Below are 24,260 nucleotides of genomic sequence, written 5' to 3' on the forward strand. Positions count from 1 at the left end.
GAGGTCCTTCCACCCGTCCCGTCGCCCTGGAAACCAACCAACGATGTCATACGCAGCCTCAGTCCACTCCCACATGGACCTCCTCCAGTCAGGTCTCTCATCCTTCTCCAGGTGCACTTTGTCTCAGTGTGAAACCCCGCTCCGAAATTTGGTCCGAAAGGAATAAATGTGTGTGTCGATTATTGGCTGTGAATCAGTTGATTGGAGCTTGTGGACGTCTCTGCAGAGAGGACTGGACTTACTGTGGATCATCACACTGTTTGCTTCCTGTTCCAGCTTCCTGTCATTCCAGCAGAAGGAAAATCCAGCCTTAAATTTCTCCTCGAGGCCTGACGTTAAACTGATCGACAGATTTCCCACACTGTGCTACGAAACAACGGCTTTTCATTTCACTGGTTCAGGTTTTGGAGCTCTTTAATTGAATTGAAGTGAAAGGGGAGGATTCAGCTGTGCTCACTGTCGCAGCTCTCTGAGGTCTGTTTACAGCTGTCTGCTCTGTGTCTCACACAAAGCGCCATGAAGATCGTCTGGTGCTGCCGTCAAAGAGGTTCACGCTCTGAGGTCGGCTTCGTTCCATTTCATTTTTCAGTCATGTGATGGATCAGAGTGGGAGGGGCCTGGCGGCGGCGGCGGCGTCTCGATTAGGGCTGCTGTTAACGATTAGTTTCATCATTGATTTATCGTTGTAAGAGACGTCTTCAAAGACTCATTATTGATGTTAATGAGTGACTGATGAGGCTCGATGAGGATTGGCTGTGTGTTTTTGAGGCTTGTCACTGAGGGGGGAGGAGTTTCTCTGAGGTGGAGAATGAAAAGGACGGACGGGCTTCAGTGACTGGACAGGTGACACAAACGAGATATAACATGCTGATTAGTGACCTGTTGAGGTGCTGGTTGGTGGATTTTGACAAACACATTTCCACTCTTTATGCTAAGCTAAGTTAGCCTGCTGGATGTAGCTTCATGTTTAAGCCACAAACATGAGAGTGGCGTCGACCTCTTTTGGCTCAAGAGAGCAAATCAGCAGATTTCCTGAAATGTGAAACTAATTTCCAAACACGTTAAATTCAGATTTCTCGTGTGCACACGACACATTTTTAATATGCATTCAATGATTTCTGCTAAAGTCGACATCTGTTTACGAGTGATGAGATTTATATTCCTGTTCTTCTCCACTAAAATCTGAACTCCAGTTCTGTGGCTTTGAGCGATGTCTGGCAGAAGTCTGCGGTGACTCAGCCACCGGCGTGTCGGTGAGGTCAGAGGTTAAAACCAGCCGGCGGGAGCTCGTCTTCATTCGGTTGCAGAAACCAGAATATTGTGTGCAAACAGTTGGTCCGGCTGAATTAATCAGAGTGAGACGACGAGGTGCACTGACCGCCTGCAGGAGCTTTTCCTGCAGCCTCTCCCAGACTCTGCTTTCACCCCAAACACTGAAGTGAAATGGAACTGAGCCAAACCTTCCTTCAGTTAGCTTCGATTAGCCTCCAGAGGCATGAGCAAAGTGTGGTGGTCTTCTAGGTGATCTGGTTCTGTGCTCATCTCTCAGTCTCTCTGCGGAGCGTCAGACGCTGTCGGGCTGAAAACGATGCTGAAAGGTCACATCAGGTACAGCTTCTCATCAGGGATGGGATACGGCAGCCTGGAGAGGACAGTAGCTTCAACGTTCAACCAAACCACTGTGACTGAGGCGAGAACGTGCTCGAACGTACGTCGCCGTGTACGTCCGATCACTCGGCGCAGCAGAGGATGGACGAGTTTGTTTGAAGGTTGTTTGATCTTGTTTCTGTTCCCTGTGATGTTGTGAGTGTGAGAGAGAAGTTAGAGACTGACCCGCCACACAAACACTGGAGTTATGTGCGAATGGAAACCTACAAACTGTAAATATGTGCGAGTTGTGATTATGACGGTGATATTAAGCATGGATTAAGCATCGAACAAGTTTACAACATATCTGAAGCTGTATTGTAAATAGTGTTCTGTATTACTGTCTTTGCTGACTGACGTTAAAGCCAGCCACGACCACAGCTCGCCCCCTGCTGGTGGACGGTGGCGACAACAGGATTCATGCATTTCTCCTCTCCTTCAATAAGAGCCGGCTTTTTCACACCTTTAAATCTTTGCTGACTTTTTAAAAAACTGTCAGCAAACATCACATTTCCTGTGAAAGGGCCACGTTTCTCAATATAACTTGCATCATTTACTATCTCATGATATCCAAATGTTTAATCAGGGACAAGAAATAGTCATTTATATTTTACAAGTTTTTATATAAACACGCTGACAAATTATAAATGCAGGCAGCACTGACATCTAACGAGTTATTTAAACTCTCAGTTCAACACAAACTTTAAATACACCTGAACAGAAACACAATGGAAATATTTCTTTTTTAACTGATATTTAGGTCTATTTTCAGTACAACAGCAGATTCATTATAATGTGTTAGCCTGTGGTTACCTTTTTTTTCTTCTAATAATCTAATTATAGAGCATTACAGAGGTATAATAAGATCTTTCAGCTTCGGTTGGTACTATTTTTGGGATTATATTTGTTTTTAATTAACAAACACGACTGAAGAATAACGATTGCGCCTTTTTGAGAGATGGATATGGGATTATGTATTTATTTATGAATCAAAGCTGTTACCTTAAATGTTAAATTTAAGACATTTACATCCCAGAACAGCAAACAGGAAGCAATTTAACCAACATTTAGGCCAAGCAGCTTCACTGGCTGTTTGCACCTGATGCTGCATTCAAGTAATGTGGGAAAGATGGATAATAAATATCCAGATCAAATGACTCGTGTAATGTGAAAGTAATGCGTGTAGTGATGAAGCTGCGTCTGACTCTGTTCTATGTAGCATTTTAGCATCTTTTAGCTCATTGTTTTGGCCTTTCACTTTACTCTCTGACTGCTCTCGTAGCATCTAAGACGCTCTAAAAACCCACTGTTTGCTAACTGTCCAACAGCAGACACACAGTTAGCGGCTAGCTGGTGAACACAGTGAAGCGTTTAGCATCTTAAGAGCCAGATATTTCCCTCAGCAGCTGGAGGAGACCAAAAACAGAGCTAAAAGAGAGAGAATAATGTAGCTACAATTGAATATTTGGTTTGCTAACAGGCTCAACAGCTTGAAAGGTGATTACATGTTATTGACATTGCAAAATTTTCTGCTGCCCCCAAGTGGCCAAAGGCTGTTACTGCAGGTTTAATGAATCATTTCATTGCATTTCTCATGATAAATCAAGGCAATAAGAATTAAATAAAAATAATTCAATTTGAATTTCTGAATTGAAAATTGGATTGAATTTAATCTGTATATGGTAGCAGTGCTTCCTGGAAGCGCTTCCATTTCCCATCCTCCCTGTATGACTTGAATGCAGCATTCGTGTTAAAGTCAGGATTTGAACCAGTTTCTCTCGACCCAGAAAGCAAACGTCTGACTATCTGCCAAAGGGGATTTTTTCTGATGCTCCCCCGACTGCCAGCCACCACCTAAGGGCTAAATCTGCATCATGGGAGGCTGTCGGCTCAGCCTCCCCCTCCAAACATCGTCCCACACCAGAGGAGAGGTGCGAAGTCAACCTGCCCCCAGGCTGACTTTGCTGTAACCAGGAGCAGATTTTAGGCCCAGGAGCGAAGTGAGGAGTCTATCATACAACCGCAGGGGGAGCGTTTCTATCTTCTGGTGTCTGCTGGCTGTGTTGATGTCAAAACGCCACACAGGAAGTCGTTACCGGAGGGACTCACGGCTAACAGAGGCTCAGAGAGCCAGACAGCCAATCAGGTCAAATGAGGTCACGCCTTTTCCTTTCAGAACAAAACTTTATGAGAAAAATCACGTATTTAAAATGAGTTACATTATAGTCACTCCCGTCTAGATGTGGTCTTGTATGGCATGTCCTCTCCCCACACTTACCCACCCATGAATGTCAGATATTTTACTAATTGAACTTCAGGACATGGTGCTGGGAGAAAGCACGTCACTGCTGATAACTAACTTCAACAGATGGCAGATCTATTTACTCCATAAAGTATGTAAATATATTTAATGACATATTTATTTTCTTTTGTATATTACCCTGTTGAATTTGTTCAGTGTGACAGCTGAAGGTTGCTGACGATGTGTCCTGTGTACGGCCGACAGCGGGGGGGCTGCGGGTTAAAAAGAGACACCTCAGCAGCTCAGCTAACAGCGTGAAACGTGTGATGTGCTGCAGATGAGCTTTAAATCTCCTCTGCTCCTTTTTTAAACATATAAATGACACAAAAAGCTGCTTCGAGGAAACGGCGTGAGAATTTGTGACCTCACCCAGACGCACACTGCCAGATCACACGTCTCGTTTCGCCGCCGTCGTCCCTCTGAACGCATCGTTTTCGTTGCTGGACGTTGTCTGTGTGACGGTTTACAAGGAGAAACTGGAGTGTTTGTGTGTGTTTCTTTGAAAAATGACCTCCATCTGTCCTGTCATGACCCCCCCGCTTCCTGCCAATGTAAATGTGAATGTTTTGTACGACTACATGGTTTGTATATGAGAAGCATTGTAACCGTATCATTTTAAAACCTTTACAGCGTGAAACACCACACACGCAAACGTCTCCTTTTTTTGGATCGTTTATAAAAACTAAATAAATTAACTGTGATGGAAAACGAGTCGACAAAGTGTCCAGTTTCCTGCATCAGCTTCCCGCCACGGTGCAGCTTCAGGGTCCATTCAACACGCCCACCAGCGACACCGTCTCGTGCTTTCCTGCAGACCGCGGCCTCACAGCTCACATCGTATTCAGCTCTCGTCCTCGTAACACTGCCAACAGTCCTGCAGGGAGCTGAGTCACTGCCCGAGTCTCAGACCGGCTTCTTCCATTTCCACATCCTGGAGGCTTCAATCTCTCACCTGCAAACATGAACACACACATTCAGCCGCTGTTAACACTCGAGTCCTTCAGCTTGGCTTAGTGTAGTTCTGAGACTAAAGTCCAGAGTGAAGACCAGCAGGTGTCCTGACACCTTTTCATTCATCCTCTCAGGTGATTTACACACACTCACCCTCATCTATTTGCCTCGCTTGTTGCCTTTGATCTTCTGGATCTCCTTGGAGCTGAGGATCAGCATGCCGTTCTTAAAGCGGCCCACCTGGCCTGTGGGGGCGGAGCCAGGACCAGAGGACACCTTCTTCTTCTTGCCCCTGGTGGAGATGACAGCACAGGAGGACGATTAGTTTGTGGTAACTGTGGATTTTTATGCTAAGACGAGCCAGACCTTCAGTATCTGACCTCACTAAAGCTCTTTTGGCCGATTAAGCACAAATTCCCACAGTAGTAGGGTTAATTAATTACGTAATTAATACAAGGACATACAGGTGTGATAATCAGGTGTATATTCAGACATGGCTGCCTCCCTCACCTTTGATTACTCTGCTTCTTCTTTTTCTTCAGGTCCTACAGAGCAGTGATACAGAGTGCAAGAAGAACATGTTAATGATTTAATTACAGTCCCAATAACCCTTTAACGAACAGAAGAACGACATCCATCTGCTCATAATGTCATTAGAACTGGGTCAGTCTGGATCACACCTGAGACTGACTGAAGGTGCGGGTCTTACCGGCTGAACCTCCTCCTTTGCTTTCTGCTTCTTCTCTTTGATTTGCTGCTGCATCTTCTTGTAGTTGACAAATTCCTTCTTTGGAGGCTGATTATCAGACAATAATTCATTCGTGAGTTTGTCTCTCTGTTATTAAAAAAATCTACAGACCTCTGCAGCTTGATGCTAATTAAATATTTCCATCACAAGTTTTGCTTACTCTGGCTCCCAGCATGATGGCTCTGTCCTGCTCGAACACCCGCTGCTGCTCCTTCTTATAGCCCGTGATCCCAAAGCGATGGACCTCGAGACGAGCCTGACGGCGAAACACGCAAGCACAGCGTGAGGCCAAACACGGGCTACATGCTACATGCTATGTGCTAGATAACTGAATTCATTCAGAGTGCAACAGTTTACAGTCTCATACAACAAAAAACTAAATAATGAAGCCATGAGAAAAAAAAAACACACACACACACACACACACACACACACACACACACACACACACACACACACACACACACCTTTTCCAAACTGAGTTCTTCTATCTGGACGCTTTGCTTCTTCTCGGTCGTCTGAGGGGCCTTGAAGTGACGAGAGCAGAGAGGGAGGGTGAAGTCAATGGTGACAAGATGAACATGAACAGAGAGGACTGACCAGCGGTCACGCGGGTACCCGGAGCTGCTCACGTCTCAACATGTCAGCTTCCAAGAAGAAAAGTGTTCTGCGTTTAAACAAATAGACTGATGGAGAATGAACTGTGCGACAGATCCAGGGTCAGTCAAACACCACATCTGCTTTATGTGGCAAAGACATTTGCTGTCACATCTCATGCAAAAGCAGATTCACTTCACATCTGTTCTTCACGGGACGGAAACTGAGCATCACTGCCAGTTTAAACCTGGAAGGCTAAATCTTACAGTGCAAATGATACAAGAGCTCCACGTCCAGATCATTTTAATCCAGTTTACATGATATTTTTCAGCAGAAGTGCATGAAAACAGATGATTTCACTGCTAAATAAACCTGAATGTCTCAGTAGCCATACATATTTTTGACTCTTTTTTGTGTATCAGTACATCTGTGATGATTAGAGTAATTGATTAGTCAATAAACAGGAAATTTGTCAGAAGTTATTTTGATAATCCATCAAATCTCAGCTGTCAGGATTTGATGTTTTTTTGTTATACAGGACAGTGAACTGAATATCTTTGAGCATCTTTTGGATATTTAGTCAATAAAACAAGCTGCATGAATAAATCACCTCGAGCCGGGAGAAATTAGAACAGCTGTTTTCTAATAAACAAAACGATTAACTGATAAAATAACTGGCAGATTAATTGATAATGAAAACAACAATACGCTCATGAACACCAAGACTGGAGGAAGTCATTACACTGTTGTGAAGCTTGTGTCCTGAAAAAGTTTAATAAATGATCCAGAGATCCTCAGAGACACAATTCAGACAGATGTGACCTCCGTCCCACAGCAAACAGAATAAAAGTGTTTGTAATGCAGAAATGCAGCAGACGGAGGAGGCTAAAGCACAGAACTGGAGACTTACCGGCACTTTGTCGGGGTCTGGCGTCTGCTTGGCTTTCAGTTTCTTTCTGGGGTCCTGAAATGTCACAACCTCCACCTGGCTCACCTGCCGGATGGCTGGACCTGAGTAAGGCATTCGACCAATGAGAGGAGGAGGAGTGGAGACATGAAGCATGGAAGATGGGAGGAGGTTTGAAATCATCATTTTATAGACAGCTGTACATACAGTGTGTATGGAGCCTGACATGCTACAATAAGACACTGATTCCTGATTAGTTTAAGTGCCAAATGTAGCATTTTTAATCATCAATGTTTGATGTTTGACTCCTGGAAACTAAAGGGGTCGATGGAGGACTTTAGTTCACATGTGGGTGGTGCTGTGACACAGCTTGCTGCGATGCTGCACCTGTCTGTTCAGTCTCTGGATGTTTCTGCTGGTGTTCACCACCAACACAGTCTGCTCCGAGGTCGTCAGCGTCGCTGCAGATATCCTTGACTGTCGGGATCTCTTCTTCCTCCTCCTCTTCATCGTGTCTTTTTCGTTTTTTCTTCTTCTGAGACTTGAGCTTCTTTTTTGATGCCGGTCCTTTACCTGCAGCATCCGTCACCAACATGAGCATGAAATAAATCTCACTGCAACATCACTGTGTATCACTGTGCACCCATCACGACAATTAACAGCAGAGCTTCATCTTTCTATTTTAACAAGAAAAAAACATGGATATAAATGTTAGGGACGTACTTCAATGATTTCAGTGTCCTGCACAAGAGCTGATTAATTCCTTCAAGACTTTTTCACTGCTGAGCACCACTAATTTAACTTCCCACGATAAACCTTGAACTGTAACAACAGGACCTCTCAGTAAAGTTATAATAAATAACTTACAGACGTTACACAGTCGGCTGGATTCACGAGGAATCCCCTTTACACCTTTTCCATTTAATGTTTACGACTGACAGCCAACTAGCTAGCGTTAGCATTAGGGTTACGTTAAGCTAACATTAGTATAGTTTCAACTGTTTGGCTAAAAAGTGCAACAAATTACAAAACGAATATATTATTCTTGGTTTAAGATTTATTTTGTGACAGGACACCCACGCTAAAACAAATCTGAGTCTGTTTCAGACAACATCAGCGTGTTAAAGCAAGCTAGTAAAGCTAGCTGCCGAGCTAACTACACTTACCAAAGTCATAAAGTTTATCCAAGACTTGTTCAAGAAAGAGTCGATCCTCGTCCGCTTCTCCATTTGTTCCCGAGTTCATTTTAAGATAATGGTTCAAGCAGTTTAACGACAAACGACCGTCCGTAAACGGTAACAACAGAACAGTAACGTTACCGTTACGAGCGACAACAAACTGCTAAGGCACGTGGGACGCGCTGTACTACCGGGTTGGTCCTTCCCGGCTACCGTACTTGCGGAAGTGCCACGGAAATGTCAGTTTACACGCCCATGCGAACTTCTCCAGGCGCACTGATTGACGAAAAGTGTTAAATCAAGAGGAAGAACAGCAGAAAATATCGGTGCTCGTAGATCTTCACTGGCTGCAGCGTCTATGTGCTTGTGAAGTGTGATAAACATGGCATCCGGAGCTGTTTATTCGGTACGTATGCGATGTCTGTCAGGAGGCTAAGCTCACTTAGCTCTGTGCTGTCGTTCAGCTCGCTCTCACAGGTGAATGTAAAATTCATACTTTTGGAACAACAAAGCATCGACACGAGCTGGTCTGACTTGAAAATAATACAGAAAAGTCACCTGTGCTTGATCGGACAGGTTAATGCTCAGCCCAGCGGTATTTTACACTGTTATAAAGACTGTCACTTCACACTCGGACTGTTCCAGCCCTGTGTGTGTGTGTGTGTGTGTGTGTGTGTGTGTGAAGGATTCCTGCAGTATCAGTGTGTTGAAACCATGAACTGATTCCTGCTTTATTAGCTGTAACTCTGCAGGTATTCCTCCAGGTATCACTGTCGCCTAGTTGTCTTCTTGCAGATGTGGAAAATATGCTTTTATTTGCAGAGCACCTTTAATTACAAGTAGAAAAGCCCAAAATAAATATATAAAATAAAATAAAAAGGTATGTTTTTGCCTTCGCCCGAGAGACGGCTGGGATAGGCTCCAGCCCCCCCGTGACCCTGCAAAGGATTCAGCGGTGTATAGATAATGGATGGATGGATGGATGGATGGAGGTATGTTTTTGAATGCAGGACTCTTTTATTCTTGCTGGTGAGACAGGTGTCCTGAACCCAACACCATCTATTTGTCTGCACATCAGTAACACTGCAGCTGTCAATGTTTGGTTGTAAAATCTGTGTCACAGTGTCCATGTGAAAACCAGGACATTACACTAAAGTTTATCAAGAAAAAAGTAAATTAAAGTACTTTATGGTTCCAAAGATAAACAGCTGAGAAGTCTGGAAAAGTGTCTGATTGTAGTTGTCCTGGTTTTTCTAGCACAGAGACCCCGTGCTGAAGAAAAGAGATGACTTCGAGGACATCCTGGAGGAGAGGAGGAACTCCAGCGACCTGAGATACGCCCTCAGGTGTTACACTCCTGTTCTTTACAAAGGAGTGACGCCCTGCAAAGCCAGCATGCTGAAGAGCATGGTGCTTCAGTCTGATCAGCTGCACTATGTCATCCGTCAGGTAAAGTGGAGGTTCAGTGACAGCAGGCTGCCGTTCTGGTTATACCTGACAGATGTGGTCTGAAGGTTTCACTGAAAACTCGTCAGTTTAGTGAAGAGAAGTCGTGTTTTTGTGCAGTTTTAAGTGTTGTTAGTGAGAGACTCCAGAATCCAGCTGGGAGGATTTCTGCATGGACTCTCACGTCAAGGCCCCGCCCATTCACCACCACACTCAGTGGGAGGTTAGAGTTAGCTGTCAATCATGATGCCACACCCCCTGTTTATAGCATTACATACTTAACATTGACAGATAACAACCTGAATGACAGAAAGCATTTGATTTGATGTGCTTTAGCTTGGCCCGTGTTCCACCTGCTAACCTGCAGGTAGGATTCATGCCCTGTACTGCAGGCAGCCACCAGGGGGCACATCATTTATATTAATGTGCACCTGTACATTTTATAATAATAATGAACACAACATTGTTCACTAACTTAAAGCGGAATATTACATTAGTTTCAGTTTCAGTTTTTTTAGGCTGTTGCAGAAAGTGGAGTTTAAAAAAACGAATAAAGATGTTATTGTTTTCAGACATTAAAGATTAAAAAGACATTCACACTTCAGGATCACATTGTTTGTTGTTACAGGTTTCCAAAGAGACGGGCCGGGCCGCTGATGACGTCCAGGACGAGGCGTCGGCCATCTTGGAGGAGATGGCTCACTCTCTGCAGCTCAGCACCGTTCGATTCTTTGCCTTCACGCTCAGCAAGGTCTTTAAAACCTTGTTCAGGAGCATCTGCGTCAATGAAGAGGGCATCCAGAGGGTGAGAATACACACCTCCTGGACTCTAAAGGTTGGAGGAAAAGTGAAACACATCACTCAGCGACCTGGTGTTTGCTCTGTTCGTAGCTCCAGCAGGTCATTCAGGAACACCCGGTCGTCCTGTTACCCAGCCACCGGAGCTACATGGACTTCCTGCTGATGTCATACATCCTGTACACGTACGACCTGGCTCTGCCTGTCATCGCCGCCGGCATGGGTGAGCGCTGAAAGAACCGGAGTGATGCGCTGAGTTAGCAGACATCCACACACACACACACACATGCATGAGCCGATGATGTTCACATCCTGTTTGAAGGTGTGTTCAGGTTTTGAAACGCTCCTCTTTAAAGGGCTGATTTGCACGTTAACCTGCAGCCTGTGTTCTCCTGCAGACTTCATGGGGATGAAGTTTGTTGGGGAGATGCTGCGGATGTCTGGAGCTTTCTTCATTCGCAGGTCGTTCGGTGGAGACAAGCTGTACTGGTCTGTCTTCTCGGAGTATGTGAAGACGATGCTGAAGGTGAGGACGCTTGTCTGTCCTCCGGTTGTTGTGGCTTTGGTATCTTACACTGCAGATGCACAATATTGGAAGAAATTATTTCTGATTTCTGTGTCTCTGTAGAATGGATTTGCACCAGTTGAATTTTTCCTCGAGGGGACCAGAAGCCGAACGTCCAAGTCTTTGACACCAAAGTTAGGTAAGTGGATCTGAAGTCTCCCAGCTTCACATCTGCAGTCAGATGGTCACTGAGACGCAGATCAGACCCTGTGTCCCGTCTTTCTTTAACCACGTTTTCACGTTGAAACATAAATGCAAACAGAAAATGATCGCAGCGTCGTTAAGAACGAGCAAAGTCGAAGCATCAACGTGTATTTTCAACACGTTTTAACAGGATTTTCCCACTTTTAGCTGATCTGACTGACTCATTTTATCGTCCCTCTCGTCTTTCTGTCCTCCGTCAGGTCTGTTGAACATCGTCATGGATCCGTTCTTTAAGGGGGAGGTGTTTGATGTGAGCCTGGTCCCGGTCAGCATCAGCTATGAGAGGATCCTGGAGGAGGCGCTTTACGCCAGAGAACTGCTGGGTGTACCCAAACCCAAAGAGTCCACTTCAGTCAGTGCCTGTTTCTAAACGTGATTCGTTTGATATAAAATCTGAACTGTGACTCTGCAGCCTGTCCACGCAGTCTGTGCTGAGACGTGTCTTTAAACGTCCCTGCTTCGTCTCTCTCTGCAGGGTCTGTTTAAAGCCAGGAAGGTCCTGAGCGAAGACTACGGCAGCATCCATGTGTACTTCGGTCAGCCCGTGTCTGTCAGGAGTTTAGCGCAGGGCAGAGTGAACCGCTGCCAGTTCAACCTGGTGCCGAGGTACGACACGTCAGCGTTCTGTAATTAGCATCCTGTTTCTGGTTGGACACAGTCCAGGAACGAGGCCTAACCGTCAGCTTCCTGTTTGCAGACACATCCCAGCGAGGCCCAGCGAGGAGATCCACGGCTTCGTGAACGACTCGGCCTACAGGCTGGTGCGGGCCCAGGAGGAGAACATGGTCCTGAAGCCGTGGGTCCTTCTGGCCTCCCTGCTGCTCCAGGACCACCACCAGAACCAGGCGGCGGGGCGGAAGCGGGGGCTGGCGTTGGAGGAGCTGACCTCACGAGCCGTGTGGCTCAGGGACGTCTCCCGGCAGTACGGAGCCTTCCTCCACTGGCCCGGTACGGTCTGAACCCAGAACTGATCCATCAGAGTTCACAGTGATGCTGCGGGCTCTGATCGAGTTCACAATGTGCTGTGACAGTCTAGAACAGGACCAGCACTGACTCTCAGGCTCATCTCTAGAGACAGAGCGACCAATCACGTTGGAGCAGGGTGTAGTTGCGTGCAGGCGAACAGCAAAAGAGGCGGGACGCACTGGAAACGTCATCTCCGGACCCATCAGCTGTCATCCGATTTAACTTTTCAGGAACTTTTCTTTGAATTAACTGCAGATGTTTGTTCATAGAGACGAGCTGAAGTGTCACAGGTTGCTAATCTGACTGTGACCAATGACGACGCTCAGAGGAGGAAGTCCTGGCAGCTGATTGGTTCTGATGTGACCGTGGCAGGAAACGCAGCACATCATGAACACTTCCCTGACTCTCCTCTCCTCTCTCCTTCAGACCACACGGCTCCAGCAGAGGTGGTTTCCTCCAGTCTTCACCTGCATCGAGGTCTGCTGAGGATCTGCGAGGGCCGAGTCCAGCTGGCACTGGAACAAGGTTTGTATGTGTTTCTGATTCCCGCCTTTTGTTCCAGTGTTAGAAACCGTTCACTGAATGTCGTCTGCTGAGAGTGTTTCCAGTGTAGCAGCCTCGGTCCCTGTGTGTTGATGCAGGAGGACAGGTGGGACCAGGCAGCACCGTCACTCCAGAGGAGGCGCTGTTGAGCCAGGCGGTCGTCATACTCTCCTGCGCCTCCTACAGGAACCAGGCGCTGCACCTCTTCCTCCGCCCGGCTCTGCTGGCCTCGGCCCTCAACGCCGCCTCCTCCAACCTGAAGCGTAAGACTGACCCTGCTGGTTAACTGCAGTATTACACACATATATATATTTATATGATGTAACAATACGACCTGAGCGAGTGAAGGATTTCTCTTAATTTAATGCATTTATTTAATGGAAATTGGTGCTTGAATTAAACCCACCAGAAGCGGAGAAAATCCACAACAAACAGCAGATTTTCCTCAGAGTTTCATCTGACACAGGTGTTAAATGTTTGCTGGCTGTTTCTCATTCATGTTGATTATTGTGTGTTTTCCAGAGGAGGTCTTCAACAGCTTCAGCTTCCTCAGAAACATGTTCTCCAATGAGTTCATCCTCTGTCCTGGAGCTACTGTGCAGGTGAGAGCAAATTTAAATACCGTTACATAATGAAATAAATGTTTGAATGAGAACTGAATGCCCTGCAGTAAATCAACCATTCAGACGAGCAGTACAGGCTTCATGTGTCCCCCCCTGTGCTGCAGGACTTTGAGGAGGCCTGTTACCTGCTGGAGAAGACCGGGGCTCTGCAGGTGACCCAACAGGAGGTTCTGGTAACACAAAGAGGACACAGAACACTGGACTTCCTTACCAGTATGCTGGACCCCTTCCTGCAGGGATACCAGGTGAGAGAGACGCTTAACGCTTAAAAAAGCTACTGAACTTTTTTAGATGTGAACGTTTCATTTAGTTTGACCATTTAAGACAGATAAGACCTCTTGAAATCTTTTAAATTGCTCGACTGTCAAATCTGTTTCACCCTGTAATAACAGGACATGTCCATTTTTAAAAGTAGAACATGCACACACGACCAAACTGGTATTATTCTCTTACAGTTAATGTATTTGCATCCTTACATGGCTTTGAACATGCTCTGAGGCAGATACATGCAGGTACACACACGTATACTCCATCCAGGAGGTACAGTCCATGCAAACATCACACTTCATGAACAAATTCATTTCACAGCATCTGAACTCCTGCAGGGAGCCGTTAGTGTTACACTGCAGGTGTCCTCTAGAGGGAGCTGTTAACACATCATTCATCCTAATGGCTGTGTGTGTGTGTGTGTGTGTGTGTGGTCTCAGGTGGTCTGCAGGTTCCTGTGTGAGGAGGCCACTGAGACTCTGACAGAGAAGCAGTTCCTTCCTGCCGTCCGCAGGTTCATCATCAAACATCTTCTCGCAGGTTTTTTTCTCTTTAAACGTCTCTCGATGATCTCTGCTTGTTTCGACCTCAACAGGCTGTAACAGAGGTGTGTGTGTGTGTGTGTGTGTGTGTGTGTGTGTGTGTGTGTGTGTGTGTGTGTGTGTGTGTGTGCGTGCGTGCGTGCGTGCGTGCGTGCGTGCGTGCGTGCGTGCGTGCGTGCGTGCGTGCGTGCGTGCGTGTGTTCTCCAGGCAGACTAAGGCACACTGAGGTGTTGTCGTCTGACCTCCAGAAGAACAGTCTGGCAGCTCTGCTGAGACTTGGAGCTGTTCAGAAAATCAAAGGGTGAGCTGGTTTTCATCGTCTTGTGTCTCTGATTGGTTTGATCGGTTTTTCCAAGAAAGTCTGAACTGTGATACATCAATAACAACAGAATCAATCATCAATCCAACAGTTTCCTGAAGTATTCCTGAGTCCAGGTATTAATCTCTTTATCCAATCACGTCGCTCCATCCTCACTGTGAACCACTGAGCCTTTCAATCATGATGCTATCACCTGTTACCAATCAGCCTGTTTACCTGTGGAATGATCCAAACAGGTGTTTCTGGAGCGTTCCACATCTTTCCCAGTCTTTAGTTGCTGCATCAGATTCAGAATCAGCAGATATTTACAGAAATCAATGAACAGATGTCTCATTGTCCCACTCACCTGTCGTCACATCTGGCCACGAGGACAGTTTGGGTTTGATCCGCTCTGGTTTTGAGACGTCTGTCCTGGTCTGTCCTGATCCAGCTTGTCCTGAGCTGGAACTAACCTCAGTGTTTGTCCTCAGGGCGGATCAGGGGACTCTGAAGGTCAACAAGGTGATGGTGAACTCGCTGGAAGACACTTTAGGTAAGAAACAAGCTGTCAGCAGGAACAAACAGTGTGACTGTTGATTCTCCTTTCGAACTAACCTCGAACGCGTCTCTTTGTCCAGGAGGAAAACTGCCGACTCAGAAAGCCGTCGCCGCTCGCCTCTGATTCGTCCTCCTCGTTAGGGCGACGGAGACGTCTCGAACCTTCTTCCCTGAAGTCGACGTCGTCGGTCGGCCCGACTCCAAACCGCTTTCTGTGAGAGGTGGAACAAAGAGTTTCCACCTGGAGACAGCTCAGCGCCTTTTATCTGCTTCTCTTCTCTCCGTGTGACTTTCTCCTAAAAAACTTTTTATATGTAGAAGCTCATGAAGCCGACGCTCAGCCGAGCGTCTGAAGCTTCGTCATGAAGCCGTTCGGCTCACTCTGAATGACCGACCTTTCGCCGTGAGCAGGATGTTCCAGCTGTTCTCCGCCAGTGATTCGATTCTTGGCTTTCCTCTTCCTCTCTGTCTGCTGTCCGTCTGAGCTGCAGCCTCTTTTCTCTTCTTCTTGTCTCTTTTGTTCGGAGCACTTTAATTTGTTCATGCGTTGTGCTGTGGACCCACATCGTCACACATGTTTTCTATTTCTCTGGTTGCTAAAATGGGTAAAAAGCTTTGGGGAGGTTTCATATTTTAGATTTTGGTTCAAGAAAGAACAAAAGAATTGAGCTGAATGTGCCTCAGACTCGATTCTAAAAGCTTGCACCAGGTGGCGCTGTTTAAAGCCTCCTGGTTCGGGCTGTTTACACCGTGGAGACGACGCTCTCGGCTGACGCCAGTGTCGCATCGCTGCCAAACTCCATTTGAAAGTGCAGTAACTTGTACTGAAGCACTCCCAGCCGCACCAAAGCAAACGTCTGCTCTCTGTTGGAGGTAGTTTACGTGTTTTCTCACGTCCGGAATCGTTCGTGAAGCTGCTTCATAGCTGCAGATTTTTTTAAAGTAGGAATATATTAAAGTTGTTTATCGTGAAAAGGACACAGACTTGATATTATTTGTTACAGGAAGGAAGAAAAGGCAAAAATAAAGGAGAGTAGGAGGGATGCTAATAACAGAATAACAGGTCAGAGCTTTAAAGCATCAGGCCAACGGTGACTCAGGATCATTCATTTAATTTTTATCAAATTTTCCACATTAGATTAGTGAAAAAATCCTCGTTATGAAACTATTTATTGGTGGTGAATTAGCCGTGTTCACACTGGTTCCAGTGTTGCAGCAGATTGAGGTTTTACAGAACAGGTGGATCCGAACAGCTGCAGGTTCTCTGGGACGGTTTCAGGTCCTGGACCAGGATTCGCTAAATGTTTAATATCGGTGCCAATCTGAGACCCGAGTTTGCCGAGAAGACCAACACGTTTTCTGATGCAGCTCTGAAAAAGCCAAATCTCTCAAACTCGTCATTCAGAGTTTAGTCTCGACACAAAGTGGCCAAACAAGAACTTTGATGAACTTTACAAACTACGATCATCTGAAATTAGCAAATATATATCAGGATAATGATGGGGAGTGTCTAATTCAAAGCCACTTTTATGCTTGGCGGGGGTCCTGGTTGGTTCTCTCCCTGACTCCAGTTCTTCTCTTGATCTGTTAATAGTTTAACACACGAGAGCTTCATCAGAACGCATTCAAATAAAAGTTTTGGCTTTTTTCCCGCTGATGCCACTAAAATAAGATTTGGCAGTTATATGAGGGGTGGGGGCTAAAACACCAACCAACTAAACTCCACATGTTAAAGTCCACTCAGCAAAAAGACCACAGTCAAATATCCAAATCTCTGATCGCCAAAACTAAACGTGTTCTCAGGCTTCGCTCACTGAGGTCAGCTATCAGTCAACTGCAGGTCGACACGCCCGCAGCTCGACACGCCTGCAGGTTCACACGCCTGCAGCTCAACACGCCTGCAGGTCCACACGCCTGCAGGTCCACACGCCCGCAGCTCGACACGCCTGCAGCTCAACACGTCAGCGTGTCAGTCAGTGACTGTTTGCGGTTCAGCATCAGTGCAGCTTTTATACTGTTTGATGTCTAAATATTTGACTCTGTGTGTGTGTGTGTGTGTGTGTTCCTGCATATAATCCTGTTTTTGTGTGTGTGTGTTGGGTTTGGCCTTTTCGTACTGAATGTACAGGCTGATAAAACTAAAGCATGTTAATAAAGTTTTTTAAACACTGTCAGTTGCAGATGACCTGCAGTCTTCTTTAGAATTCCCTCCATCGTCCTGTCACGACCTCCAGAGACAGACGGCTGAGAGACGATATGTGAGGGTAAATGATTAAAACCTGACGTGATCGTACAGTATTTATTCACGCTGATGTGTTTACACAAATTAACAGAGGAAATTTGGACTTGATGCACTTTTGAACTTCAGTGCACACGGCTGCTCGGTGAAGTTTAACACAAAGCAGGGACAGGTGGACAACCCGACTGACTTCCTGGAGCTCAGAGATGCTGCGGGGACGACACGTCTTGCTCAAGGGAAAGTCAGCAGGCAGATATTTCACTGGTGGTGATTCAGAGGTTTGCAGGTCCAGATTAAAGTCTAGATTTGGTGACTGCCAGATTCCTGAAACAGGTCCAGGAAAACCTGCAGTTATCTGACGGCCTGTTAAAAGTTTACTCGGTTTGATATGAGCGTCATCAGAACAGCATTTTAATGACGATTTAAATCTTTTCAGCCACTAGGGGCAGCGCAACAAACTGTAAACATGACACTGACGCATGAGCACCTTCGATGACAACAACAACAATAATAATAATAATAATGATAAACTTTATTTGTACAGCACCTTTCAGACAGGAATTACAGCTCAAAGTGTTTTACAAGACAACACATGCACCAAATGAGTTTTACATAGACAGGACATAAAATAATAAATATAGATAAAATAATGAAAAAATAAATAAAATCAACTCAATCATAATAATAAGGACGAAAATAAAAAGACAATGCATAAAACCACAGAATGAAAAAATAAAATCCAGGTAAAATGTGGATGATAATAAGGATGAAGCATGAAGGAGAACTTCTTTTCACATCCATCATATATGGAGCAGCTTTAGCATGAATGTTGAGTCTGATGAACATCAGTCCAGGATTCTCTGTTTTTGCTCTGTTTTGGTCTCCACCAGCTCCTGAGGGAAACATCTGGCTCTTTACCTGCTGAACGCTCTGCTGTGTTCTCCAGCCTGTCGCCATCTTTGTGCGTCACCTGTTCGATGCTGGGCAGGTGGTGTACAGTGGGAGAGCTTCTGGTTGGAGAGGATCCAGATGAAACCAGTGAGAGTCAATAAAACCAGTCTGAACAGCTGTGAGACGTAAAACCAGCAGCTGAAAGACTCTCAAAGCTCCTGAAAGCCGGGGGCCTCTGCAGAGCGCTCTGTGTGGGCCTCTCACTCCATGCAGTGCCGACTATAAGAATACTGATTGGAGCTGATTTAAATGTGAAGGAAACTAAACTAGAGACGCTGCTGAAACGACAGCTGCATGTGAAACCGCCTCAGATTGACAGGAGCCCAGTTCTACCTCAGCTTTCTAAATGTTCTGACCTGAAAACAATCAATCATGTGTATTGATTATCAGCCGTCTGGGTCGATCAGCTCAGGATCTCTTCAAGTCAAAGTTGTCAGCGGTCCAGTTGACTCATTTTTCCTGCTCCGTCTTTCCTCTGCAGTATTTCTTCAACCTTCAGGGGTGGAAGTATCAGAAAAGAGCAGAGATGTGAGAAAACATGATTAACTTTGTCGATCAAATATGATTTTTTCTCTTTTTTGTTTTATTTTGCATCAAACACTCACATGCAGGGAAGATCAGTACATGCAACCAGCCTCTAGGTGGCAGGCTTGCCTCTCTGTGAGCTGTTTGTTCATGGCAGGTTGTTGATGCACACACACACACACACACACACTATCACAGCAGCATTTTTCATCATGTTTTGTGGCTCTGCTGCTGAGTAAGAGACTGCTGCCAGCAAATCCACCACTTTCCATCCATATTGCCCTTTCTCTCACACTCACTCCGTCTCTGACAAATTACAGCTTCATCTACAGTTGCCATAGCGAATTGCTTATACACACACTCCATCCATCCATCCATCCATCCATCCATCCATCCATCTCTCTGGTGGTGGTGTATAACAGTGTCAGCCACAGCCGTATCAGCACTTTATCTGCTACATTATGACAAACGGTGTCGGAGGGGGTGGAGGTGGCACATGTGCGCACACACACACACACACACACACACACAGGAGGGCAGGCCCATAATAAACCACCTCCTGACCTGTGGCAGCCGCTGGGAAACACAAGCAGCAGACAGCTGCTGTTTTATGAGCAGAAGTGCACCGTGTTTGTTCCTTCCAGTCTGGCCTCTGTTATTCCTTTACTTTGTGTGTGTGTGTGCAGGTGTGTGTGTGTGTGCAGGTGTGACTGAGTGCACGGCCGGCCTGGCGCTGTGTCCGGAGGGGTTTGTGGAGGTCTGTGCAGGGAATTGATTGCAGAAAAAGGGACCCTGGTGGATAATGTTTCAGCAGTTAACCTTAGGTAATGGTCGGCTGATGGATTCAGCTCGTTGGCTCCAGCAGATCCAGTTCATCAGCTCGGCGCTGGAGGCGGAGACATTTACATACTGTGTGAGGCCTGCCAGGGATCCCAGGGGAGGGTCCAGGAGATCCCAATTAGCTCACATTTAAAGGTCCAGTGTGGAGGATGGATTGAAGGGGATCTGTTGGCAGAAATGGAATATAATATTTTATTGTTTAGTATGTTTGTATTGTCTTAGTATTTTCATTTCTTGTATATTTTTATTACATTTACGAATATTTTTACTGCATGTTGGTTTATTTTATTCTAGTATCTTAATTTCATTTTATAATCTTTTTTATAATCTTGTGGGGGTTGCAATGCAAATTTCATTGACATGTTAGGTTCAATGACAATAAAGAAATCTTGAATATTTAGATTTGGTCGTGTAGACTCACCTGATGATAAGAATGGTTTGTTTGTGTTACCTTTAAATGAGCTCTTTATATCTAAAGAGGGAGCAGCTCCTCGTCCACAGAGACGGCCACGTTGCACCGCCATCTTTCTACAGGAGCCCAGAAAGGACAAACCAAACACTGGCTGTAAAGAGGGACTTTCACTTCACTTTTTACAGTACCTGAAGGCCACCATAGGTCGTCCTCCATGCTTGAAAAGGGGTGAGTGGAGGGATAATCAGCTGGTTGCAATCTGCAAGATACTAATAAGTTAGTAAATGTCTGTTGAGTCACTGTCGTTGACTGAGCCAATGCCCCCCCCCCGCTGAAAGCACTGCGAGATTTATATATTTGCAGTCTTATGAAATGAGCGTTGTCTCGACATTCCTAGAAAAGTTATTGCCGATGCAAACTGAACGTGTCCCACTGCTGCAGCTTCACATTAAAAGTGTTTAGCTTCTGAAACACACGGAGTGTCTCAGCGACAGTGTTTCAGGATTGTCCCCTCAGACCACTGAACTCATTCTGACAAGTTCCAGAGCAGAAGCTGCTCTGAGAGCCCGTCTGCACAGCTAAAACCGTCTCAAACCCCGAGAACGGCTCCAGCAGACTGAAGCAAATCACATCTGAAGATGCCCCAAAGGAGCACGGCTGAATAAAAAGTGACCGTACACAGCGCTCACATAACCACATCAAATCATCAGCAGCATTAAGATATAGAATATAATCAGCGTTTGTCTGTATGAGATCAGCTGATCGCAGCTCACAAATGAGGCAAACAATAAGAGTTAAATGATGCACTTCAGATCTCTCCCTCACCACTCATTCTTAATGTATTCCTCTTCTTCTATTCTATAATACATCAAAGATAAGCTGGTCTCAGATCAGCGATTAGTGCTGAATGAAAACATTTGCATTTTTAACTATATTTGCATAATAAGGACACGCGTGGATCTAATATGCTGCACTAATGTCTGCAATCAGCCCGAGCAACACATTCGCTTTAAAGTTTAACACACCAGAGCTGACACACACACACACACACACACACACACACACACACACACACACACACACACACTTTCACTCTCAGTCTCTGTGGGATTCCACGAGCTGCCAGTTCTTGACAGCAAGATAAATAATAATCCTCTGATGGATGCTGCCGCGAAGTGAACGCTCAAGGAAGATTTAATAAAATCCAATAGAATCTAATTGAAGTGGCATGAGTGTGTGTGTGTGTGTGTGTGTGTGTGTGTGTGTGTCTGTGTGTGTGTGTTGGAGCTGCCTTTGTAAATGGAGGTTTGTTATTTGACAGACGATTTTGGACAGAAGAGTTTCAGTGAACAGCCTCTGTCCATGTTCATCGGCCGTCCTGCTGATCTTCCTGCAGTGTTTTATTTCAGGAACAGTTTATTCTTATTTTCAGTCTCAAGCTAAGCAAGCTAAGCTAACTAGCTGCTGGCAGTAGCTGCATATTTAATGTACAGACATGAAAGTGTTGTTCTTCTCATCTGACAAGAAAATATGTTTTTATTAAATGAAGTGAGGGCGTATGTCTTCACGTCTTTATCCTCCACTTTTGTCTCTAGCTGTGTCTTATTTATGGAGCTTATTTGTATTCTGCTTCATTTTTTCCTTTTAAACTTCATTTAAATGCCTCTCTGTCCGTCGCCTCGTGCTTCTTTTCTTGATGTCTGTTACGTCTCATGTAAACACTTTGAATTTTCCTACCTCATATAAATAAACTTGCCGTTCTTTACAGATTTGTGTGCTGTTCGTGCGCTTGCAGTCTCTATGCTAAGCTAAACTTAGCGAAACTGCTTCTGTTCAGTCTTTGTTTTGCTGAATCGATAACAAACCTTTTCTGAACGGATCTCACTGCTGTCTGACGTTCAGAGTCGTGTTTTACGGCCCTGCAGTCTCTCTGGTGTCAGTTCATAAAGATAAGACTGACAGTAACAAATCTACATTTCATTGTCCTCTTAATCTTCTCATTATCTCGTAAAGATTCAGTTAATTTGAAAGGACAAAGAAACTGTTTCTGAACGTCATAAAATCCCACAGCAACAACAATAATAATGAATGAACAGCACCGACATACTGAACATTTTGTGTCTCTGCAGCTGAAATCCACAGCAGCGTTTGCTGGCTCACAAGCACAAAGTGCTAAAGTCAGTGAAACGTCTTGTCGAGCTGCGTTTCCCAGCCAACTTCCTGTCTGCAGCAGACTGTGGCGGAGGCTCACAAACAAAACCCAAAGACAAATGAACCTGTGGCGTCCTCAGCGGGGGCTTTTGCAGACAGTGAAAGGTAAATCTGGATCTAATTAAAATGACAGGGTGGGTAAACCTCCTCTCTCTCCACGCTGCGGGGCCTCTCTGGGGCCAAAATAACTTTGATTATTATTATGAGCGAACTGATCGTCGACTTCGCCTCCATCAGGAGACGCTGCGAGGAGGGCGGAGCACAGCGGCTGTTCGGCGGGGTTATTATTTCAGCAGTAAAACGAACAGGAGGAGGACAGCGAGGGGGTTCGTTCAGCTTTACTTTGACTTCAGAGTCGACACAGGTGAAAATGAAACAATGTTTATTTCATCGCTCGATAAAATCAAGGTTCAGGTGTTTTCAGGTGAAATGTGTCGTAATCATACCGCAGAACGACTCGAGCACTTTGATCCACTCTGAAATCTCTTCACTGAAAAACAAAACTTCCTGAAACAAAAAGAGTTTAACTGCAATTGAAGTTTATCAGCCAGGTCCTGCCAAGCAGTGGTATGATGATGATGTAGAAAGAACTCCGCTGGTACAAGCTTGAATTGAAGAGACCTTAACGGTCGGGTCAACAGAACATTGATTTTCAGAAGTTCAGAGCGGCTGCTAACGACATTCCTGTTAGCCTCAGCCAATCAGCACACGTTAGCATGCTGACGTTCTGAATCAACGGTGTCTCATGGTGTCTGCTAAACATCAGCATGTTAGCGTCGTCGCTGTGTTAGCATGCTAATGTTAGCATTTAGCTCAGAGCGTGGTAGCCTCACAGAAGTGTTAGCGTGGCTTTAACTCCTCAAATTTAGCTCCTTTTTCTGATCTTGTAAGTAACTTTTTTAACCACAAAGTCTCAGTTTCTGGAGCTTTCGGTCACACGTCAAGGTCTTCCTCATGTGACCAGCTGCCATGAGTCTGCTGCTGTTTCCATTCCACCTTTTAGAAACGCTGTCTTAACAGAGGAAGGAGTCACACGTTCACATTTCTTCCATCTGTGTTTTATAATTAAAGCTCTCAGACTGAACCGGATCACGTGGCGTGGCGAACAGAAACAAGATGGCTGCACTTGCAGCGTTTACAGTCACACTTCACGGGACACAGCGACAGGCGCGGACTTGAGAGAAGCTGCTCTAATTTGCACATTTCTCATGAAGTAATACTCGGATGTGTTATAAACAACGTAAAGGAGATGGCACTTAGCGGCGCGCACCTCCGTCAGCACCGTGCGCCCGTCAACACGTGCTGTCGAGCTCTGCCAGAAACACAGATTGGAGTTTCAGCTCATTTTAATAGCTTCTTCGTCTCCTCCACGAGCAGCTTGTTTCTCGACAGGAGGTTCACATTCTGTCGAGACTGCAGCCGAAATGGGACGTGAGACCAGACGCTTTTAATCACGTCAGCCAATCAGCACATATCTGTACCAATTAGCTCCAGTTCTGCACAGAGCATCCCGGCTCATGCTCCTCTAAACCTGCACCGTGTTTCAGAAGGATGACTGTTCAGTGAGCTCCTCAGTGACCGGCAGAGATGTCCAGTTCACGTCACGTCTGCTGGTGACTGACAGGCTGAACTACATCTGAAGGTCTGTCACAGCAACCTGCAGCCTCTCCAAAACGTTTCATGCCATGTTTGTCCTGCTAAAAGCTAAAAGATTCATCGATGCCACAGTCATGAAGTCCAGAGTCCAGGGGGAGCAGCTAGCCTGGCTCTGTCCGGATCAAAACCCTGCTGTCAAGACCTCCACAACGTTTCTGTACTAGGTACAAGGCTGAAGGTTAATCCATGTATCATTCTACAGCACAGGCTTGTGTAGGTGGCACCTGCAGTAGAGTCCTCCGGTCCTGGTCCAGCCACAGACCAGAAACAGTCTGGATGCTCCTC

The 24,260-nt window shown here is 45.6% G+C and overlaps 2 protein-coding genes across 4 annotated transcripts; one reads left to right on the forward strand and one right to left on the reverse strand.

The window, feature by feature from the left end:
• Nucleotides 1–2,284: 2,284 nt before the first annotated feature.
• c18h1orf131 (chromosome 18 C1orf131 homolog) lies at nucleotides 2,285–8,498 on the reverse strand. Its single transcript, XM_041958713.1, has 9 exons — nucleotides 8,319–8,498; nucleotides 7,540–7,725; nucleotides 7,156–7,256; nucleotides 6,116–6,175; nucleotides 5,809–5,904; nucleotides 5,610–5,696; nucleotides 5,411–5,445; nucleotides 5,054–5,192; nucleotides 2,285–4,901 (listed from the first exon to the last, which is right to left on the reverse strand). Exons 1-8 carry the CDS (start codon nucleotides 8,395–8,397, stop codon nucleotides 5,060–5,062), a joined length of 777 nt encoding a protein of 258 aa, XP_041814647.1. The 5' UTR covers nucleotides 8,398–8,498; the 3' UTR covers nucleotides 2,285–4,901; nucleotides 5,054–5,059.
• Nucleotides 8,499–8,568: 70 nt separating this feature from the next.
• Nucleotides 8,569–17,309, forward strand: gnpat (glyceronephosphate O-acyltransferase). Of its 3 annotated transcripts, none has more exons than XM_041958699.1 (17): nucleotides 8,569–8,736; nucleotides 9,588–9,779; nucleotides 10,405–10,581; nucleotides 10,668–10,797; nucleotides 10,973–11,100; nucleotides 11,203–11,278; nucleotides 11,544–11,695; nucleotides 11,819–11,949; nucleotides 12,041–12,291; nucleotides 12,736–12,834; nucleotides 12,951–13,115; nucleotides 13,375–13,454; nucleotides 13,580–13,720; nucleotides 14,183–14,282; nucleotides 14,493–14,586; nucleotides 15,075–15,136; nucleotides 15,222–17,309. In XM_041958699.1, exons 1-17 carry the CDS (start codon nucleotides 8,713–8,715, stop codon nucleotides 15,263–15,265), a joined length of 2,046 nt encoding a protein of 681 aa, XP_041814633.1. In that variant the 5' UTR covers nucleotides 8,569–8,712; the 3' UTR covers nucleotides 15,266–17,309. The 3 variants fall into 3 exon arrangements, 2 of the variants coding, with proteins under 2 accessions (XP_041814633.1, XP_041814635.1); XM_041958701.1 differs by having other exon boundaries at nucleotides 8,608–8,736; nucleotides 9,593–9,779; XR_006007665.1 differs by lacking the exon at nucleotides 15,222–17,309 and having other exon boundaries at nucleotides 14,497–14,586; nucleotides 15,075–15,117.
• Nucleotides 17,310–24,260: the final 6,951 nt, after the last annotated feature.

Source organism: Chelmon rostratus, chromosome 18 (assembly GCF_017976325.1).
Source record: "Chelmon rostratus isolate fCheRos1 chromosome 18, fCheRos1.pri, whole genome shotgun sequence".
Classification (NCBI taxonomy): Eukaryota; Metazoa; Chordata; class Actinopteri; order Chaetodontiformes; family Chaetodontidae; genus Chelmon; species Chelmon rostratus.

What these genes read in the sequence shown, in the direction of transcription:
- c18h1orf131 (XM_041958713.1), bottom strand. Translation starts at nt 8,397, where the DNA reads ATGAACTCGGGAACAAATGGAGAAGCGGACGAGGATCGACTCTTTCTT. An exon ending in TCCAGAGACTGAACAGACAG is followed by an intron (nt 7,257 to 7,539) that starts GTGCAGCATCGC and finishes TGCCTTACTCAG; the next exon opens with GTCCAGCCATCCGGCAGGTG. An exon ending in CAAAGGAGGAGGTTCAGCCG is followed by an intron (nt 5,446 to 5,609) that starts GTAAGACCCGCA and finishes ACTGCTCTGTAG; the next exon opens with GACCTGAAGAAAAAGAAGAA.
- gnpat (XM_041958699.1), top strand. Translation starts at nt 8,713, where the DNA reads ATGGCATCCGGAGCTGTTTATTCG. An exon ending in ATGAAGAGGGCATCCAGAGG is followed by an intron (nt 10,582 to 10,667) that starts GTGAGAATACAC and finishes CTCTGTTCGTAG; the next exon opens with CTCCAGCAGGTCATTCAGGA. An exon ending in AACCCAAAGAGTCCACTTCA is followed by an intron (nt 11,696 to 11,818) that starts GTCAGTGCCTGT and finishes CTCTCTCTGCAG; the next exon opens with GGTCTGTTTAAAGCCAGGAA.